General features: G+C 64.2%; 1 protein-coding gene across 2 annotated transcripts; it reads right to left on the bottom strand.

The window, feature by feature from the left end:
- Positions 1-1,190: 1,190 nt before the first annotated feature.
- Positions 1,191-16,724, bottom strand: PRICKLE3 (prickle planar cell polarity protein 3). 2 transcript variants are annotated; one of them, XM_075017432.1, is made up of 9 exons: positions 16,661-16,724; positions 10,735-10,820; positions 9,139-9,322; positions 8,589-8,702; positions 8,045-8,182; positions 6,860-7,063; positions 6,440-6,626; positions 3,281-3,721; positions 1,191-2,931 (listed from the first exon to the last, which is right to left on the bottom strand). In XM_075017432.1, the coding sequence occupies exons 1-9, from the start codon at positions 16,700-16,702 to the stop codon at positions 2,288-2,290; spliced, it is 2,040 nt and encodes a 679-aa protein (XP_074873533.1). In that variant the 5' UTR covers positions 16,703-16,724; the 3' UTR covers positions 1,191-2,287. The 2 variants fall into 2 exon arrangements, with proteins under 2 accessions (XP_074873533.1, XP_074873534.1); XM_075017433.1 differs by lacking the exon at positions 16,661-16,724 and adding an exon at positions 11,482-11,691 and having other exon boundaries at positions 1,192-2,931.
- Between the last annotated feature and the right edge of the window lie 308 nt (positions 16,725-17,032).

Raw genomic sequence — 17,032 nt, 5'->3', positions numbered from 1 at the left:
AGCCCAGATCCTGCCTGCTCAAGAGTTGGTTAAAACACAGGTCACCTCTGCCCATGTAAAGGATCAGGGTGCAAGGAAATGCTCACATATCTACGCCACTGACATCATCACAGGACCTAACATCAACCATACCTGCAGGGGCGCCTTCACCCCTATGCACATCTACTCATATAATTCATGCCACCCTGTGCCAGGAATGCCCCACTGCCATTTACATTGGCCAGACTGGCCAGTCTCTAGGTAACAGAATAAATGGATGTAAATCAGCCATCAGGAATGGTAATGTACAGAAGCCTGCGGGGGACACGTCAATCTCCCTGCACACTCAGTACCAGATTTAAGGGTGACCGTCCTGAAAAAAAGACATTTCAAAATCAAATGGAGAGAGAAATCTCTGAGCTGCAATTTATTTGCAAATTTGACTTCATTAACCAAGGATTAAACAGAGACTGGGGTTGGCTCGCACCTTACAAAACCAGCTTCTCTGTCCTGGGTGTTAATATCTCCCCATTAGAGTCTGACAAAGGCTCACATCCCCCTGTCTGATCTGACTTGTTTTTCCTCTTTTGATAGTACTGTTGATACTGGGTCATTTCCACCTTGCTGAATAGACCTTGTCAGCTCTGGCCCTCCCTCTTACTGGGACCCCCCCCTCTTTAAATACCCCTCTGAACCCCCCCCCACTCATGCATGAAGCGGGTCTTTGCCCACAAAAGCTCATGCTCCAAAGTATCTGTTAGTCTCTAAGGTGCCACAGGACTTCTTGTTGTTCTCAAAGCTACAGACTAACACAGCTCCTCTCTGATACCTCTCTGAAAGTTGCAACGAAGTGTTACACGACTGCGCCCTCTACTACTAGCACAAGGCATAACCCCCTCCAGTTGGCCACCTGCTGCTGAGATGCAGCCACTTCTGGGGGTGGGGGGGAGCAGCTGGAGAACAGCCACATGTACCACCCCTGTGGATGGTTCACCTGTTGTTGAGATGCAGCCACCTTGGGGATGGGGCAGCTGGGGAACAGCCACACAAAACACCACTCAATGCCGGTTTAGCCTCTGATCCAGATTTTAAACGACTCTTTTATTTAAAAAGTTTCTCTTTTTGTTTAAATTAACCCTTTAATAGGAAAACAAAAGGTGAAGGTTAAATTCCAGACACAAGAAGGCTGGCACAGGGTCTACCCCCCCATACACAACTGTGCCCCCCCCCACATTCTCTGCAGCCCCACTACGCCTGCCTCACAACACAACGCCCCCAAAGGCATCTGGAGGGTTGGACCCGAATCCCGCCAAATGTGCCAGTATTAGCACTCAAAAAATCTGAGCTAAATGGGGGCAAACACACCAAAAATAAACCAAAATCCTCCTGACCGCTCCCAGGTCAAAGGTCAGAGTGGACCAATCACAAGCCAGTTATGACCACAAAAAGCAGCCCACACAAGGGGGTGGGGGGTTAAACGTCAAAGCACAAAGTCCAGTAGGTCCAGGGTCACAGTGCAAAGGCCAAAGGGCAAAGTGTTCAGAGGTCAGAGATCCCCACCGAAGGTCAAGGGTCAAATAAGCAGCCATCTCCAGGCGTTCAAAGGTCAAGGGGCACAGTGGAAAGGTCAAAGGCCACAGTAGAAAGTCTGCCCCCAGCAGGTCAAAGGTCACCAGCCAAAGGAACCACGTATAGTGACCCCCCCCCAACATCAGTGCAGCGCTCCTGAGTAGGGGGTCAAAGGTCACACTGGGCAGGTCAGGGCTGACGGTCCCTGAGCACAGGCCAGGGCTCACCAGGCTGAGGCAGCAACGCGGTCAGCGGGCACCGCGGGCCGGGCAACCCTCGAGGGCGCCAGGGAACAGCAACCAGTGACGGGCATGGCAGCCCGGTCACCCTCCGAGCGGCTGTGCCAAAGGTCAGAGGGCACCAGAGGCCAAAGGTCACCCAGGTCGTAGCTCAGAGGGGGGGCGGATCCAGGGGAGCCATCAATAGCTACGTGGCCCAGGTGACAGCCCAAAAGGCCAAAGGTCACAGGTCAGCCACAGATGGGTCACCTGGCTGGTCAGAGGTCAGCCATGGCAGCTCACCTGCGACGGCCAGCGGCAGGAGAGCAAAGCCCATGCCTCATGGGCAGCTGTCACCATGCAGCGGGTCAAAGGCCAAAGGTCACAAGTGAAGGGCAAAGGCCAAAGTTCAAAGGTTGCAGACAGAGGTCAAAGGTCACAAGTGCAGGTCAGAGGCCACCAGGCCCAGGTCACACTGGATGGGTCAGTGCCAGCAGAAGGGTCAAAGGTCAAAGGTGGACTCAGGTCAGCACACAGCTCCTGTCCTGAGGCCCCCCCCGCTGCCGCCCTTTGCCCCCTCCCCGCTGGCAGGGGCCAGCCTCAGCGGCCGGCGAGGGGCCAGCCCCGGCCCGCAGGTGGGGAGGCAGGGGGATGCGTTCCCCGAGGAAGTAGCCTTCCTCCTCCGAGTCTGAGGAGGAAGAGGAGGAGGAGGAAGCGTCGTGCCAGGCGCTGTGGTGGCCCCGGAGGTGGCGGTGCCGGTGGCTGGCGGGGAAGGCCCCCTCAGAGGCAGAATACGCCAGGGGCCGCCCTCCCGGGCCCCGCTCCTCCGTGGGGGGGCCCCTCTCCCCCACCAGGTGCAGGGCGTTGTCGGAGGAGGAGCAGGGAGGGGCCCGGGCTCGGGGCAGCTGGGTGCTGCAGGGCCCCCCCCGCTCGCCTGCCACCAGGGGCTCCCGGAAGCTGACCCGGGGGGCAGGGCCTCTGGGGAAGCCTCCCTCCCCCGCTGCTGCCCCCTCACCTTCCAGAGGGGGGCCCTGGCTGAGCCGGGGGGGGACTGAGAGCTGGGAGGCGGAGCTGCTGGTCCAGTCGGGTGCCTTGGCCGGAGCCAGGCCCAGCTCGGGCATGGAGTGGCGGAGTGGGACGCCACGCTGGAAGCAGGACTTGGCCCCTGGGGGAACGAGATGGGGCGTTAGGGACAGGAGCTGCCGCCTTCCCCCGCTAGGATCCTGCCCCCACGGGGCCCTCGGATGTTCCCATCCAAGGGCAGGATAACGTCCCGCACAGCCTGGCCTGCGCGGGTGTCCACCGGCCGGGGCCTTGGCTCATCCACTGGGCAGCCCCTGCATCTCCCCTGAGCCTGCCCCAGTGCTTGGCTTGCAGGGACCCAGGCTCCCCAGGCCAGGATCCGCCCCCCCCGGCTCCCCCTGCCGCCTGCCCCCAACCAGGATCCCCCCTCTGCCAGGCTTCCCATGTTGCCTGTCTGCCCCCATCCCGCCAGGACCCCTCTCCGCTCTCACCTCTTTCCTCTTCGTCTGGAGGTCCCGAGCAGGTGGACGTGCCCCGTGATGTGCATCCGGCCGGCTCGTCCCGCTGCAGGCTGCTGTAGCCTGCCCCCTCCCCCGCCCGGGGGACCCCGCTCCAGCGGCGCCTCCCACTGGGGTCTGCGCCCCGTGCCGGGGCTGTGCGGCCAGCGAAGGAGCTGGAGCGTGAGGTGGGGGGACGGCGGGGGGGGACCCGCTGCCCATCCGGGAGGCGGGGGCCCTGGAGAGCCGAGTCGCAGGAGTCCGAGGCGCTGGGGTCCTCGCCCCCCAGGCTGCAGCCCCGGGAGCAGAAGATTTGCCCCCCTTTGGGCAGGAAGGGCTTGCCCAGCAGGGGCAGACGGCAGTGGGTGCAGCAGAAGCAGGCGGCTGTGGCATGCCAGTGCTGTCCCTCGTAGGTCATCTGGCCCTGGTCGATGCCTGCGGGGGAGAGGAGGAGGGTGCGTCTTTAGAGCACAGAACACGAGGGCAACGCTGGGACTCCTGGGGCCTGCACAACTAAATAGGAGTCAACAGTGTGATGCAGCTGCAAAGAAAGCAAAGGTGATTCTGGGACGCAGTAACAGGCGCGTTGAGAGCAGGATACGAGAAGTCGTTCTGCTCTGCTCTGGGCGGGTCAGGCCTCAGCTGGAGTGTTGTGTCCAGTTCTGGGCACCGCAGTTCAAGAAAGATGTAGAGAAATTGGAGAGGGTCCAGAAAAGAGCGACAAGACTGATTAAAGGTCCAGAGAACATGAGCTATGAAGAAAGGCTGAAAGAATTGGGCTTGTTTAGTTTGGAAAAGAGAAGATTGAGTGGGGACATGATATCAAGTATCGGGGGGGGGGGGCGCAGCCGTGTTAGTCTGGATCTGGAACACCAACGAAGGGTCCTGTGGCACCTTACAGACTAACAGAAAAGTTCTGAGCATGAGCTTTCGTGAGCACAGACTCACTTCACCAGATGCTGGTCTTGGAAATCTGCAGGGCCAGGTATAAATAAGCCAGAGCAAGGGTGGGGATAACAAGGTTAGGTCAGCAACGAAGGGTCCTGTGGCACCTTATAGACTAACAGAAAAGTTTTGAGCATGAGCTTTCGTGAGCACAGACTCACTTCATCAGATGATGTGAAGTGAAGTGAAGATGATGAAGCTGGTGTAGATATGTGGGCAACAAACCTCGTTGCCAGCTCTGCCCACATATCTACACCAGCAACACCATTACAGGACCTAACCAGATCAGCCACACCATCGTGGGTTCATTCAGCTGCGCATCTACCAATATAATTTATGCTACCATGTGCCAGCAATGCCCCTCTGCTATATACATTGGACAAACTGGACAGTCTCTACGTAAAAAAATAAACGCACACAAATCAGACATCAGAAATGGCAATATACAAAAACCCGCAGGACAGCACTTCAGTCTCCCAGGCCACACAGTAGCAGACTTAAAAGTAGCTATCCTACAGCAAAGAAATTTCAGGACCAGACTCCAAAGAGAAATTTCTGAGCTACAATTCATCTGCAAATTCGATGCCCTCAGTTCTGGCTTAAACAAAGACTGCGAATGGCTGGCTAAATACAGAAGCAGCTTCCCCTCCCTTGGTGTTCACACCTCCAGATCAACTGCTGGCAGTAAGCCTCACCCTTGCTGACTGAGCTAACCTTGTTATCCCCACCCTTGCTCTGGCTTATTTATACCTGGCCCTGCAGATTTCCAAGACCAGCATCTGATGAAGTGAGTCTGTGCTCACGAAAGCTCATGCTCAGAACTTTTCTGTTAGTCTATAAGGTGTCACAGGACCCTTCGTTGCTGGGGACACGATCGCGGTTTTCAGGTATCTAAAAGGGTGTCACAAGGAGGAGGGAGAAAACTTGTCCTTCTCGGCCTCTGAGGATAGAACAAGAGGCAACGGGCTTAAACTGCAGCAAGGGAGGTTTAGGTTGGACATTAGGAGAAAGTTCCTAACTGTCAGGGTGGTCAAACAGTGGAATTAATTAATTAATTGCCTAGGGAGGTTGTGGAATCGCCATGGCTGGAGATATTTAAGGACAGGATAGATAGATGTCTGCCAGGGATGGTCAAGACAGTACGTGGTACTGCACTGAGGGCAGGGGGCTGGACTCCATGGCCTCTCGAGGTCCCTTCCAGTTCTAGTGTTCTATGATTCTATGATGATTCTACCCCGGCTCCAGGAGGGATCAGGGCTGGGAGCCAGGACTCCTGGGTTCTATCCCGGCTCCAGGAGGGATCAGGGCTCTTGGGTTCTATCCCGGCTCCAGGAGGGATCAGGGCTCCTGGGTTCTATCCCGGCTCCAGGAGGGATCAGGGCTCTTGGGTTCTATCCCAGCTCCAGGAGGGGGCAGGGCTGCCATGGCATGAGACTCCTGGGTTCTTTTCTGGACCACAGCCTCTGATGTCCACCACCTGTCCACCTTGGCCATCTGTTCCCTGGGTGCCCTCTCCTTTCCCAGTACCTGGCTGCTGGGGACCACAGGCTACCCGGATACCTGAGTCCTCTGGCTGGCTGGAAGTTGGGGACTGCCCACTGTCCAGAACAGCCAGACACCAGGCCCTCCCAGTCCAGATGCAGGAGTCCCTCCATTCTTCAAGGTCCCCCAATGCCACCTAGGGCAGCATCGGGGGCCCATGGAGACTGGGGGACTCCCAGTGGCTTTCCATGATTTCTGGACACCACGTCCCACCACCACCCCAGGGGCCAGTGCGTGGAATATAACCAGTTTGGTGGACTGCACTGTTTTGGTTTCGATTCAGACTGTGGTTTTGATGCCGGTGGGAGACCCGAAGGGGTTCCCCCAGTCTCGGGGACGCACCGGTGAGCACGGGAACCCAGGGGTAACGGCTCCGGCCCAGGGGAACAAACAGGTCAGAGAAGGGGCTAATCCACAGGGCTAACTCTGGGGCTGTGAGAAGGTGCCCGCTGAGAGCTCTGCAGCAGAGGGGAGACGCCCGAGTCTGGGACAAGGACCCCAGCGTCTTCTGGGCAGATCCCTGGTGGGCTACAGGAGCGGGTACCACAGCGTCAGGCAGCCCTGCTTGCCCCGACCCCGGATGCCAGGTGCCCCCACGGGCCAGACATGGGGGTCCCCCTGCCGTCCCTGGTCCCCAGGCCCCGCCCGCCCGCCGGGCCCCCGTACCGATGTGCTCCCCGCAGGCGTCGCAGTACTCGGCGTAGAGGGCCTGGTAGCAGTGGCAGCAGTAGGGGCGGCTCTGGCGCATGACGTAGCGCTGCCCGCCCAGCGCCTCCTCGCACTCGAAGCAGCAGAAGTGGTGCATGTGCCAGTGCCGGCCCTCGGCCTCCGTGCACTCGTCCGCAAAGATGATCTGGGGGAGACGGGGAGAGGCAGACATGGCCGCTCACCCCTGCGGGGCCCTGCCCTGCCAGCAGCTCGTGGGCCCCACTGCAGCCGCCCGCACCCACCGGGCAGTCCACAGAGAAGCCTTCAGCTTCCCCCACCGGCCCCCGATTCCCCTCCCCCTATTCCTGCCCTGCCCCCTCTGCAGCCCCCGGTCTTGGCCTCCCCGATTTGCTCCCCTCCCTCTCCCGCGGCCCTCACCTCATCGCAAGCCTGGCAGCGGGGCTTGAGCCGCTCCGCGTGGTGCCGGCCACAGTAGATCTTCCCCTCCTGGTAGAAGTAGATGAGGTCCACCAGCAGCTCCCGGCAGGTCGTGCACTGAAAGCACTGCGGGTGCCAGCAGGCCCCGTGCCCAGCCCGGCTGGCAAAGACAGCGATGTCCCCCCCTCGGATCTGCTTCCCGCACTGCCCAGAGAGACACCGGGTCACCAGCTGGCCCTGGGCAGGGGTGGGCTGGCTCAGGGGGTGGGTGGAGAGACGGGGTGGGCCCCCTCTGGGGCTGCTGGGTCCCCTCTGGGGCTGCTGGCTCCCATCTGGCCCTGGGCAGGGGTGGGCTGGCTCAGGGGGTGGGTGGAGAGACGGGGTGGGCCCCCTCTGGGGCTGCTGGGTCCCATCTGGCCCTGGGCAGGGGTGGGCTGGCTCTGGGGGTGGGTGGAGAGACGGGGTGGGTCTCCTCTGGGACTGCTGGCTCCCATCTGGCCCTGGGCAGGGGTGGGCTGGCTCCGGTGCTGGGGAACAGGACCTGTCCCTTCTGGGGCCACTGGCTCTCATCCAGCCCCAAGGTGGGCCCCTGGCTGGCTAGTGGGGCGGGGGGGCGGGGGGCACTGTCACATACTGCAATTCCCCTTCTGGCCTGCAGGTGTCACTGTCAGATTTTCCTGAGCACCTCTGGGTGGGACTTGGGGATCGGCTTCCCCCACCTCATGTCACCCCGACAGATGGGTCTGGGCAGCCTGGCCAGGACTGAGCACTCAGCGTGAGATCACAGCTGCTGGAGCCCAGGCTCCCAGCTCCTCCCCATACTGCTCTAACCCTCCAGATCCCACTTCCCCCCCACCGGCTCTGAGAGAGGAGAACCCAGGAGTCCAGGCTCCCAGCCCCTCCCCCCACTGCTCTAAGCCACCAGATCCCACTTCCCCCAGCTCTGGGAGAGGAGAACCCAGGAGTCCAGGCTCCCAGCCCCTCCCCCCACTGCTCTAAGCCACCAGATCCCACTTTCTCCAGCTTTGGGAGAGGAGAACACAGGAGTCCGGGCTCCCAGCCCGCTTCTGCTCTAACCACTAGACCCCACTCCCCTCCCAGGCAGGCCTCCTGGCTTTGCACTGCCCTGGGAGGAGTGTGGCTGGGAGCAGTGGAAGGAAGCACAGGCTGGGATGTGCTGGGCACCTGCTCACAGATGGCTCCAGTAATGGTGACGGGGAACAGCCGGACCGTCCCTCGTCCAAGACTCTCCCGCTTCCGCTGCTGGGAGAAAAGCTTCAGCTCCTTCTTCTCTTCCTCTTCCAGCGGGCTGCAGTACTGTGCCTAGGAGACAGAGAGATTGACTGAGCCAGCAGCAAAATGCAGCCACCTCTAGGGTGGAGCACATGGGGAACAGCTGCACATAACATCCCACAGGGACACCTCTTCCAGTGCTAAGTTGCAGCCCCTTCTGGGGTGGGACAGCTGCTAACAGCCACACAGGGGCACCATAGACCAGCCAGGGACAGGAAGGGTGACCAAGGGAGGTAGACTAAAATCTGGATCTGGGATTTAGCCCGGGTGCTGGTTGGGCTCCAGGGGAATTTTTATGGCCAGGACAGATCAGGATCAGATTTGGAGCCCCCTCCCAGAGCACAGCACTGGCCCACTCAGCTCTGTCCTGGGAGCAGCTGCCGGGGTGAGTGCTCCGTGCCCAGCCCCCCAGTGCCCGCTCCCCCAAGCCCCTCACCTCACTGTCGTGGGGGGGCAGCTGGTGCAGGAGCTGGCGGATCCGGTACCGCTCTCCGGGGCTGTTCACATAGGGCACCTTGTCCTCAGGGAGGCAGCTGAAGAACTGATACACCTGTCATGGGGAGAAGGGCCGGGGGGGATCAGGCCCTGGGGATGCGGCCTGACCCCCCAAGGGGCAGAGTCACAGATTCTGATTGCAGGGGCCTGAAGCCCAATGGGTGGGGCTAAGAGCGAACAGCAGGGCGGAGCCAGGGGGCAGGATCATGTCTGCCATCTTCCCATGGGGCAGAGCTAAAATCAGTGGGGTGCAGTATCTCTGGCCCTATGTGAGCGTGGCTATGGCCTTCTTGGCGGCAGGTCTAGGATCCCAAGGGATGGTCCCTAACACACCTGTGTGGGTGTGGCTCCCACCCCCAGGTGGTAAGGGTCTGGCCACGTGACACCCAGGAAGCGGGGCCATGACTGCAGGGAGGGGCCAAGGGACACCCAGGAGGCAGGGCTATGACCACAGGGGTGGGGCTATGGGCCCCCCAGAAGGCAGGACTCACCTGCTCTGGCTTGAGGCCTGGCGGCACCCAGGCATACTCTTCGGAGGCACAGCCCGAGTCGTCGTCGGAGATGGAGTGGCGCTGGAAGTCGGAGATGAGGCGGCACATCATGCGTTCCAAGTCGATGGGCACCGCCCGCACCGCGTGCTCCTCCCGAGGGCACTTGCAGTGCTGGCAGATCTTCCTGGGAGAGCAGAGACCCTACAATAACACACCGCCTGCCCCGGGGAGACCCTACAATAACACACTGCCTGCCATGGGGATACCCTACAATAACACACTGCCTTCCCTGGGGAGACCCTATGATAACACACCGCCTGCCCCAGAGAGACCCTACAATAACACACCGCCTCTCCCGGAGAGACCCTACAATAACACACTGCCTGCCCCGGAGAGACCCTACAATAATACACCGCCTTCCCTGGGGAGACCCTACGATAACACACCGCCTGCCCTGGAGATACCCTACAATAACACACCGCCTCTCCCGGAGAGACCCTACAATAACACACTGCCTGCCCCGGAGAGACCCTACAATAATACACCGCCTTCCCTGGGGAGACCCTACGATAACACACCGCCTGCCCTGGAGATACCCTACAATAACACACCACCTTCCCTGAGGAGACCCTACAATAACACACCGCCTGCCCCGGGGAGACCCTACGATAACACACATCTCTCTTCTCTCCTACAAGACCTTAGACCCAGGCACTGTCCCCTTTCCTGCTCCTGAGTCCCTACAATAATGCACTGAAGCAGGGGCTGGTTTGTGCGGGGCCAGGAGTGGGGCTGTCACCTGGGCATGGGTGGGGGAGTCACTGGGAGGCAGTGGGGGAGGGTGTTTGGGGGGTGGTCTCTGGAGGGGAAGGGGCCCCAGTGGCTCTCTCCCCTCCCTGCCTTGCAGCAGGGTCAGAGTTTCCTTCTGCCCCATTATCCGCAAGGGCCTAGCCCCCCAGCAGGCTCAGGTTGCCTGAACCCACCCCCACCCCCAGGCACAAGGCCAGGCCCTTTGCGCTGAGGCTGCCTTACGGAGTGGGAGGCCAGGGCAGCGGGGTGGGTCCGGCAGGTGCCAGGGGCAGGGAGGGGGCATGAGAGTGAGTTCTGGGATCCGGCAGGCGCCAGGGGGCAGGGAGGGGGCAGGGTGTCGGGGGGCAGAGGAGCAGAGCAGCAGCAGGACAGTGGGGTGGGCACTGGGGACCAGGAGGGAGAGTGATGCTGCGGGGCAGAGGGTGGCTTCAGGGGTGGCTGGGTGGGAGGCAGGTGATTGTGGGGGCAGGGAGGCAGAGTGATGTTGGGGGCACTGGGGACAGGCAGGCAGGTGTCAGTGTTGGGCGAGTGTTGGGGGGGCAGCGAGGCAGGTGTCAGGGGGTGGCCAGGCTGGTGTCATGGGGCAGTGTAGGGGGAAGCCAGGCACATGTTTGGGGGCAGCGTGGAGGCAGTGCAGCAGGTACTGGGGGTGGCTGGCTAGCTGGGTGTTGGGGGGCGGCCAGGCCAGTGCAGCAAGTGTGGGGGACAGCCGGCTGGGCAGCTGGGAGAGCACTGGGGGACATCTGGGTGTTTCACAGGGGGCAGCAGGATGCTGTGGGTCCCTACCTCCATCCGTGCACCAGGAAGCCGGGGCACTGGTCCCCACATGCGTTGCATGGCTGCCCCCGGTCAGGGTCGGCGTCTTCAGGCAGCTGCTGGGCAGACACAGTACGTCACCCGGTGTCGGGGCTCCCCAGCCGCACAATCAGCCACAGGGCCCAGACCCAAAGTGTTGGGGGGTACAGCGAGTGGGGGCTGGAGGCCAAGACTCCGGGGTTCTCTCCCCTCTCTCCAGTCCCACAGCCATGAGCCCCATCTCTGAGTTGCCAAGGCAGAGACTGGAGGGCACCCAGGGCATCGTGGGAGCCAACCCGCCAGCCGGGGCACCCCAGGGCATTGTGGGAGCCAAGCCCGCCAGCCAGGGCGCCCCAGGGCATCGTGGGAGCCAAGCCGCCAACCAGGGTGCCCCAGGGCATCGTGGAAGCCGAGGCCGCCAGCCAGGGCGCCCCAGGGCATCGTGGGAGCCGAGGCCGCCAGCCAGGGCACCCCAGGGCATCGTGGGAGCCAAGCCACCAGCCAGGGTGCCCCAGGGCATCGTGGAAGCCGAGGCCGCCAGCCAGGGCACCCCAGGGCATCGTGGGAGCCAAGCCGTCAGCCAGGGCGCCCCAGGGCATCGTGGGAGCCGAGGCCGCCAGCCAGGGCACCCCAGGGCATCGTGGGAGCCAAGCCGCCAGCCAGGGCGCCCCAGGGCATTGTGGGAGCCGAGACTGCAGCTGGGGTGCCCCAGGGCACTGGGGGAGCCTAGGCACCCACCTCAGCCATGCTGGGGGCTGGTGGGAGCCGCTGTGCCGGGCCACCAGGATCCGTGGGAGCTCAGCTGCCAGCCGGCCGGCCCAAGGCATTGTGGGATGCAAGAGCTGCCCTGCACGCCAGGACCTGCCCGGCTCGGCTCGGCTCGTGGCGCGTGATGCACACCATGACCTGGGTCGCCGCCCAGCCCGGCAGGGACAGGGGAGTGCAGCAGACAAGCCAGGGAAGGGGTGCATGAGAGAGACCAAGCTCCCGACCCTACCTACACCCCCCACACCCCTGATGCCCTGCAGCTGGGAGCCCCCCCCACAGCAACCCTGGGCCCCCCTACCTCACATCCTCCATGCAAAGCCCCTCAACCTCCACCCCACGGCCTTGGCCCCAGGGACCCCTGTCCCCACACAGCACCTGCAGCCGCTGCCCCCCAACGTGCAGCTCCCCATCTGCCCCCCACATCTCCCCATTCAAGATACCTCATCAGCCCCACAGCCCCCTAAGTCTGCTGCCCTGGTCCTACAGCCCCATCTCCCCTCCGCTCCGGTCCCCCTCTCCTCAGACACAGCCCTCAGCTCTGGCTGCCCCCACACCTTCCCCTCCCCTCCTCGAGCCCCCCTGACATGCACAGCCCCTCCTCCAGGAACAGACCCTTCCCCTCCTCTGCTCCTTCCTCCCCTCCCGACCCCTTGCTGGAGACACTGACCCCCAAAGCTGCACTAAATCCAACCCCTTAATAGCAGCAGCAAGTAAATCTGGCCCAGATGAGAGCCAATCCCCACCCACAACATGAGGGAGGACCCACAGAGGTGGGGTGGGCGGGGCAGCTGCCTGGATTATGCCTCTTGTCCCACCTGAACCTCCATTCTTGGGGAGATCCATTTAATAACAGCCCCCCCCCCACAGCTGGAGGGAACCAGGGGAGAGGTACTGAGTTAGAAGCAACCTTGGGTCTGACAGGGAGATGCAGGCGGGATGCCGGGGAAGATGGGCCCCTGGGTCTGACAGGGCGACACAGGCGGGATGCCGGGGGAGATGGGCCCCTGGGTCTGACAGGGAGACACAGGTGGGATGCCGGGGGAGATGGGCCCCTGGGTCTGACAGGGAGACACAGGTGGGATGCCGGGGGAGATGGGCCCCTGGGTCTGACAGGGAGACACAGGCGGGATGCCGGGGGAGATGGGCCCCTGGGTCTGACAGGGCGACGCAGGCGGGATGCCGGGGGAGATGGGCCCCTCGGTCTGACAGGGCGACGCAGGCGGGATGCCGGGGGAGATGGGCCCCTCGGTCTGACAGGGCGATGCAGGCGGGATGCCGGGGGAGATGGGCCCCTCGGTCTGACAGGGCGATGCAGGCGGGATGCCGGGGGAGATGGGCCCGGGGGTCAGACAGGGCGACACAGGCGGGATGCCGGGGGAGATGGGCCCCTGAGTCTGACAGGGCGATGCAGGCGGGATGCTGGGGGAGATGGGCCCCTGGGTCTGACAGGGAGACACAGGTGGGATGCCGGGGGAGATGGGCCCCTGGGTCTGACAGGGAGACACAGGTGGGATGCCGGGGGAGATGGGCCCCTGGGTCTGACAGGGCGACGCAGGCGGGATGCCGGGGGAGATGGGCCCCTCGGTCTGACAGGGCGATGCAGGCGGGATGCTGGGGGAGATGGGCCCAGGGGTCAGACAGGGCGACGCAGGCGGGATGGCGGGGGAGATGGGCACCTGGGTCTGACAGGGCGACACAGGCGGGATGCCGGGGGAGATGGGCCCCTGGGTCTGACAGGGAGATGCAGGCGGGATGCCGGGGGAGATGGGCCCAGGGGTCAGACAGGGCGACACAGGCGGGATGCCGGGGGAGATGGGCACCTGGGTCTGACAGGGCGACACAGGCGGGATGCCGGGGGAGATGGGCCCCTGGGTCTGACAGGGCGACACAGGCGGGATGCCGGGGGAGATGGGCCCAGGGGTCAGACAGGGCGACACAGGCGGGATGCCGGGGGAGATGGGCCCAGGGGTCAGACAGGGCGACGCAGGCGGGATGCCGGGGGAGATGGGCCCAGGGGTCAGGCAGGGCGACGCAGGCGGGATGCCGGGGGAGATGGGCCCCTGGGTCTGACAGGGCGACGCAGGCGGGATGCCGGGGGAGATGGGCCCGGGGGTCAGACAGGGCGACACAGGCGGGATGCCAGGGGAGATGGGCCCGGGGGTCAGACAGGGCGACACAGGCGGGATGCCGGGGGAGATGGGCCCCTGGGTCTGACAGGGCGATGCAGGCAGGATGCCGGGGGAGATGGGACCCTGGGTCTGACAGGGCGATGCAGGCGGGATGCCGGGGGAGATGGGCCCAGGGGTCAGACAGGGCGACACAGGCGGGATGCCGGGGGAGATGGGACCCTGAGTCTGACAGGGCGATGCAGGCGGGATCCTGGGGGAGATGGGCCCCTCGGTCTGACAGGGCAACGCAGGCAGGATGCTGGGGGAGATGGGACCCTGGGTCTGACAGGGCGACGCAGGCAGGATGCTGGGGGAGATGGGACCCTGAGTCTGACAGGGCGATGCAGGCGGGATGCTGGGGGAGATGGGCCCCTCGGTCTGACAGGGCAACGCAGGCGGGATGCTGGGGCAGATGGGCCCCTGGGTCTGACAGGGCGACACAGGCGGGATGCCGTGGGAGATGGGCCCCTGGGTCTGACAGGGCGACGCAGGCGGGATGCCGGGGGAGATGGGCCCCTCGGTCTGACAGGGCGATGCAGGCGGGATGCCGGGGGAGATGGGCCCAGGGGTCAGACAGGGCGACGCAGGCGGGATGGCGGGGGAGATGGGCACCTGGGTCTGACAGGGCGACACAGGCGGGATGCCGGGGGAGATGGGCCCCTGGGTCTGACAGGGAGATGCAGGCGGGATGCCGGGGGAGATGGGCCCAGGGGTCAGACAGGGCGACACAGGCGGGATGCCGGGGGAGGTGGGACCCTGAGTCTGACAGGGCGATGCAGGCGGGATGGCGGGGGAGATGGGCACCTGGGTCTGACAGGGCGACACAGGCGGGATGCCGGGGGAGATGGGCCCCTGGGTCTGACAGGGCGACACAGGCGGGATGCCGGGGGAGATGGGCCCAGGGGTCAGACAGGGCGACGCAGGCGGGATGCCGGGGGAGATGGGCCCAGGGGTCAGACAGGGCGACGCAGGCGGGATGCCGGGGGAGATGGGCCCAGGGGTCAGACAGGGTGACGCAGGCGGGATGCCGGGGGAGATGGGCCCCTGGGTCTGACAGGGCGACACAGGCGGGATGCCGGGGGAGATGGGCCCGGGGGTCAGACAGGGCGACACAGGCGGGATGCCGGGGGAGATGGGCCCGGGGGTCAGACAGGGCGACACAGGCGGGATGCCGGGGGAGATGGGCCCCTGGGTCTGACAGGGCGATGCAGGCAGGATGCCGGGGGAGATGGGACCCTGGGTCTGACAGGGCGATGCAGGCGGGATGCCGGGGGAGATGGGCCCAGGGGTCAGACAGGGCGACACAGGCGGGATGCCGGGGGAGATGGGACCCTGAGTCTGACAGGGCGATGCAGGCGGGATGCTGGGGGAGATGGGCCCCTCGGTCTGACAGGGCAACGCAGGCAGGATGCTGGGGGAGATGGGACCCTGGGTCTGACAGGGCGACGCAGGCAGGATGCTGGGGGAGATGGGACCCTGAGTCTGACAGGGCGATGCAGGCGGGATGCTGGGGGAGATGGGCCCCTCGGTCTGACAGGGCAACGCAGGCGGGATGCCGGGGCAGATGGGCCCCTGGGTCTGACAGGGCGACACAGGCGGGATGCCGTGGGAGATGGGCCCCTGGGTCTGACAGGGCAACGCAGGCGGGATGCCAGGGGAGATGGGCCCCTGGGTCTGACAGGGCGATGCAGGCAGGATGCCAGGGGAGATGGGCCCCTCGGTCTGACAGGGAGACGCAGGCGGGATGCCGGGGGAGATGGGCCTGGGGGTCTGACAGGGTAATGCAGGCGGGATGCCAGGGGAGATGGGCCCGGGGGTCTGAGGTGGGACAGCAGTAACAGGAAGTGGGGCAGTAACGGGAAGTGGGGCAGTTGGAGGAGGGAGCTGTCCTGCCCCACGTAGGACAGGTGAGCAACTGAGTCAAATAACTAGGCCAGCAGGTGACTCTTGGGCTCCTGGCCTCAGCCCTGGCCGACTGCAATGAGCAGTGGAACACACAGGACCCTCGCGCAGGCCTCGGTACTGACCGGGGCGGGCTCCAGCCCCCAAGAGCCTCCGCCCCACACGCCCCTACAGCCTGGCCACTCCCTGCAACAGGGCACTGCTAACTCCCTTCCCCCTGAGCGGGCAGTCCAACCATGCGGTCCAGCTCTGCAGCCCTCACTGCCCCCACCCCATTAGTATCCCTGGACCCCAACTTCCTCTGGCCTGTCCTAAATTCCCAGCACCCTCAGAGCCCCTCAGCACCCACAGGACCCCAACATCCCCCACTACCCCAGAGGCCCTTAGCACCCCCAGGATCCCGACATCCCCCACTACCCCAGAGCCCCGACATCCCCCACTACCCCAGAGCCCCTTAGCACCCCCAGGATCCCGACATCCCCCACCACCCCAGAGCCCCGACATCCCCCACTACCCCAGAGCCCCTTAGCACCCCCCCCGGGGACCCCGACATCCCCCACTACCCTAGAGCCCCTTAGCACCCCCACATCCCCCAGTACCCCAGAGCCCCTTAGCACCCCCCCGGGACCCCGACATCCCCCACTACCCCAGAGCCCCTTAGCACCCCGGGACCCCGACATCCCCCACTACGCCAGAGCCCCTTAGCACCCCCCCCGGGACCCCGACATTCCCCAGTACCCCAGAGCCCCTTAGCACCCCCCCGGGACCCCGACATCCCCCACTACCCTAGAGCCCCTTAGCACCCCCCCGGGACCCCGACATCCCCCACTACCCTAGAGCCCCTTAGCACCCCCACATCCCCCAGTACCCCAGAGCCCCTTAGCACCCCCCCGGGACCCCGACATCCCCCACTACCCCAGAGCCCCTTAGCACCCCCCCGGGACCCCGACATCCCCCACTACCCTAGAGCCCCTTAGCACCCCGGGACCCCGACATCCCCCACTACCCTAGAGCCCCTTAGCACCCCGGGACCCCGACATCCCCCACTACGCCAGAGCCCCTTAGCACCCGGCACTCACGGGGCGGGAGGAGCGGCGGCGCCGAGAACCCCGGTTGAACATCCTGGTGACGGCGAAGCCGGGCCCCCAGCTCCGCCCCCTCCCCGGCTCCGCCCCACGGGCCCTCCCCCTGCCCGGCTCCGCCCCCTCCAGCCTCCCCCTGCCCTGCCCCCACTACCCTCAATGCCCCCGCTCTCCCCCTCCCTCGTGCCTGGCCCCACTTGTCTCCTCCGGGCCAGTGCGTGGGGCGCTGGGACTAACCTGCCTGGTCTCCCCTGCAGTCCCCCCAACTCCCCACAGCGCTGTCCGTGTCCCCCAACTCTCCAGTGTCCCCCAAATCCTCACAGCACTATCCCTGTCCCCCAACTCCCCATAGTGTCCCCCCAACTCCCC

This window comes from Carettochelys insculpta, chromosome 22, assembly GCF_033958435.1.
Source record: "Carettochelys insculpta isolate YL-2023 chromosome 22, ASM3395843v1, whole genome shotgun sequence".
Lineage (NCBI taxonomy): Eukaryota > Metazoa > Chordata > Testudines > Carettochelyidae > Carettochelys > Carettochelys insculpta.
This window is presented reverse-complemented; position numbering and strand designations above follow the sequence as displayed.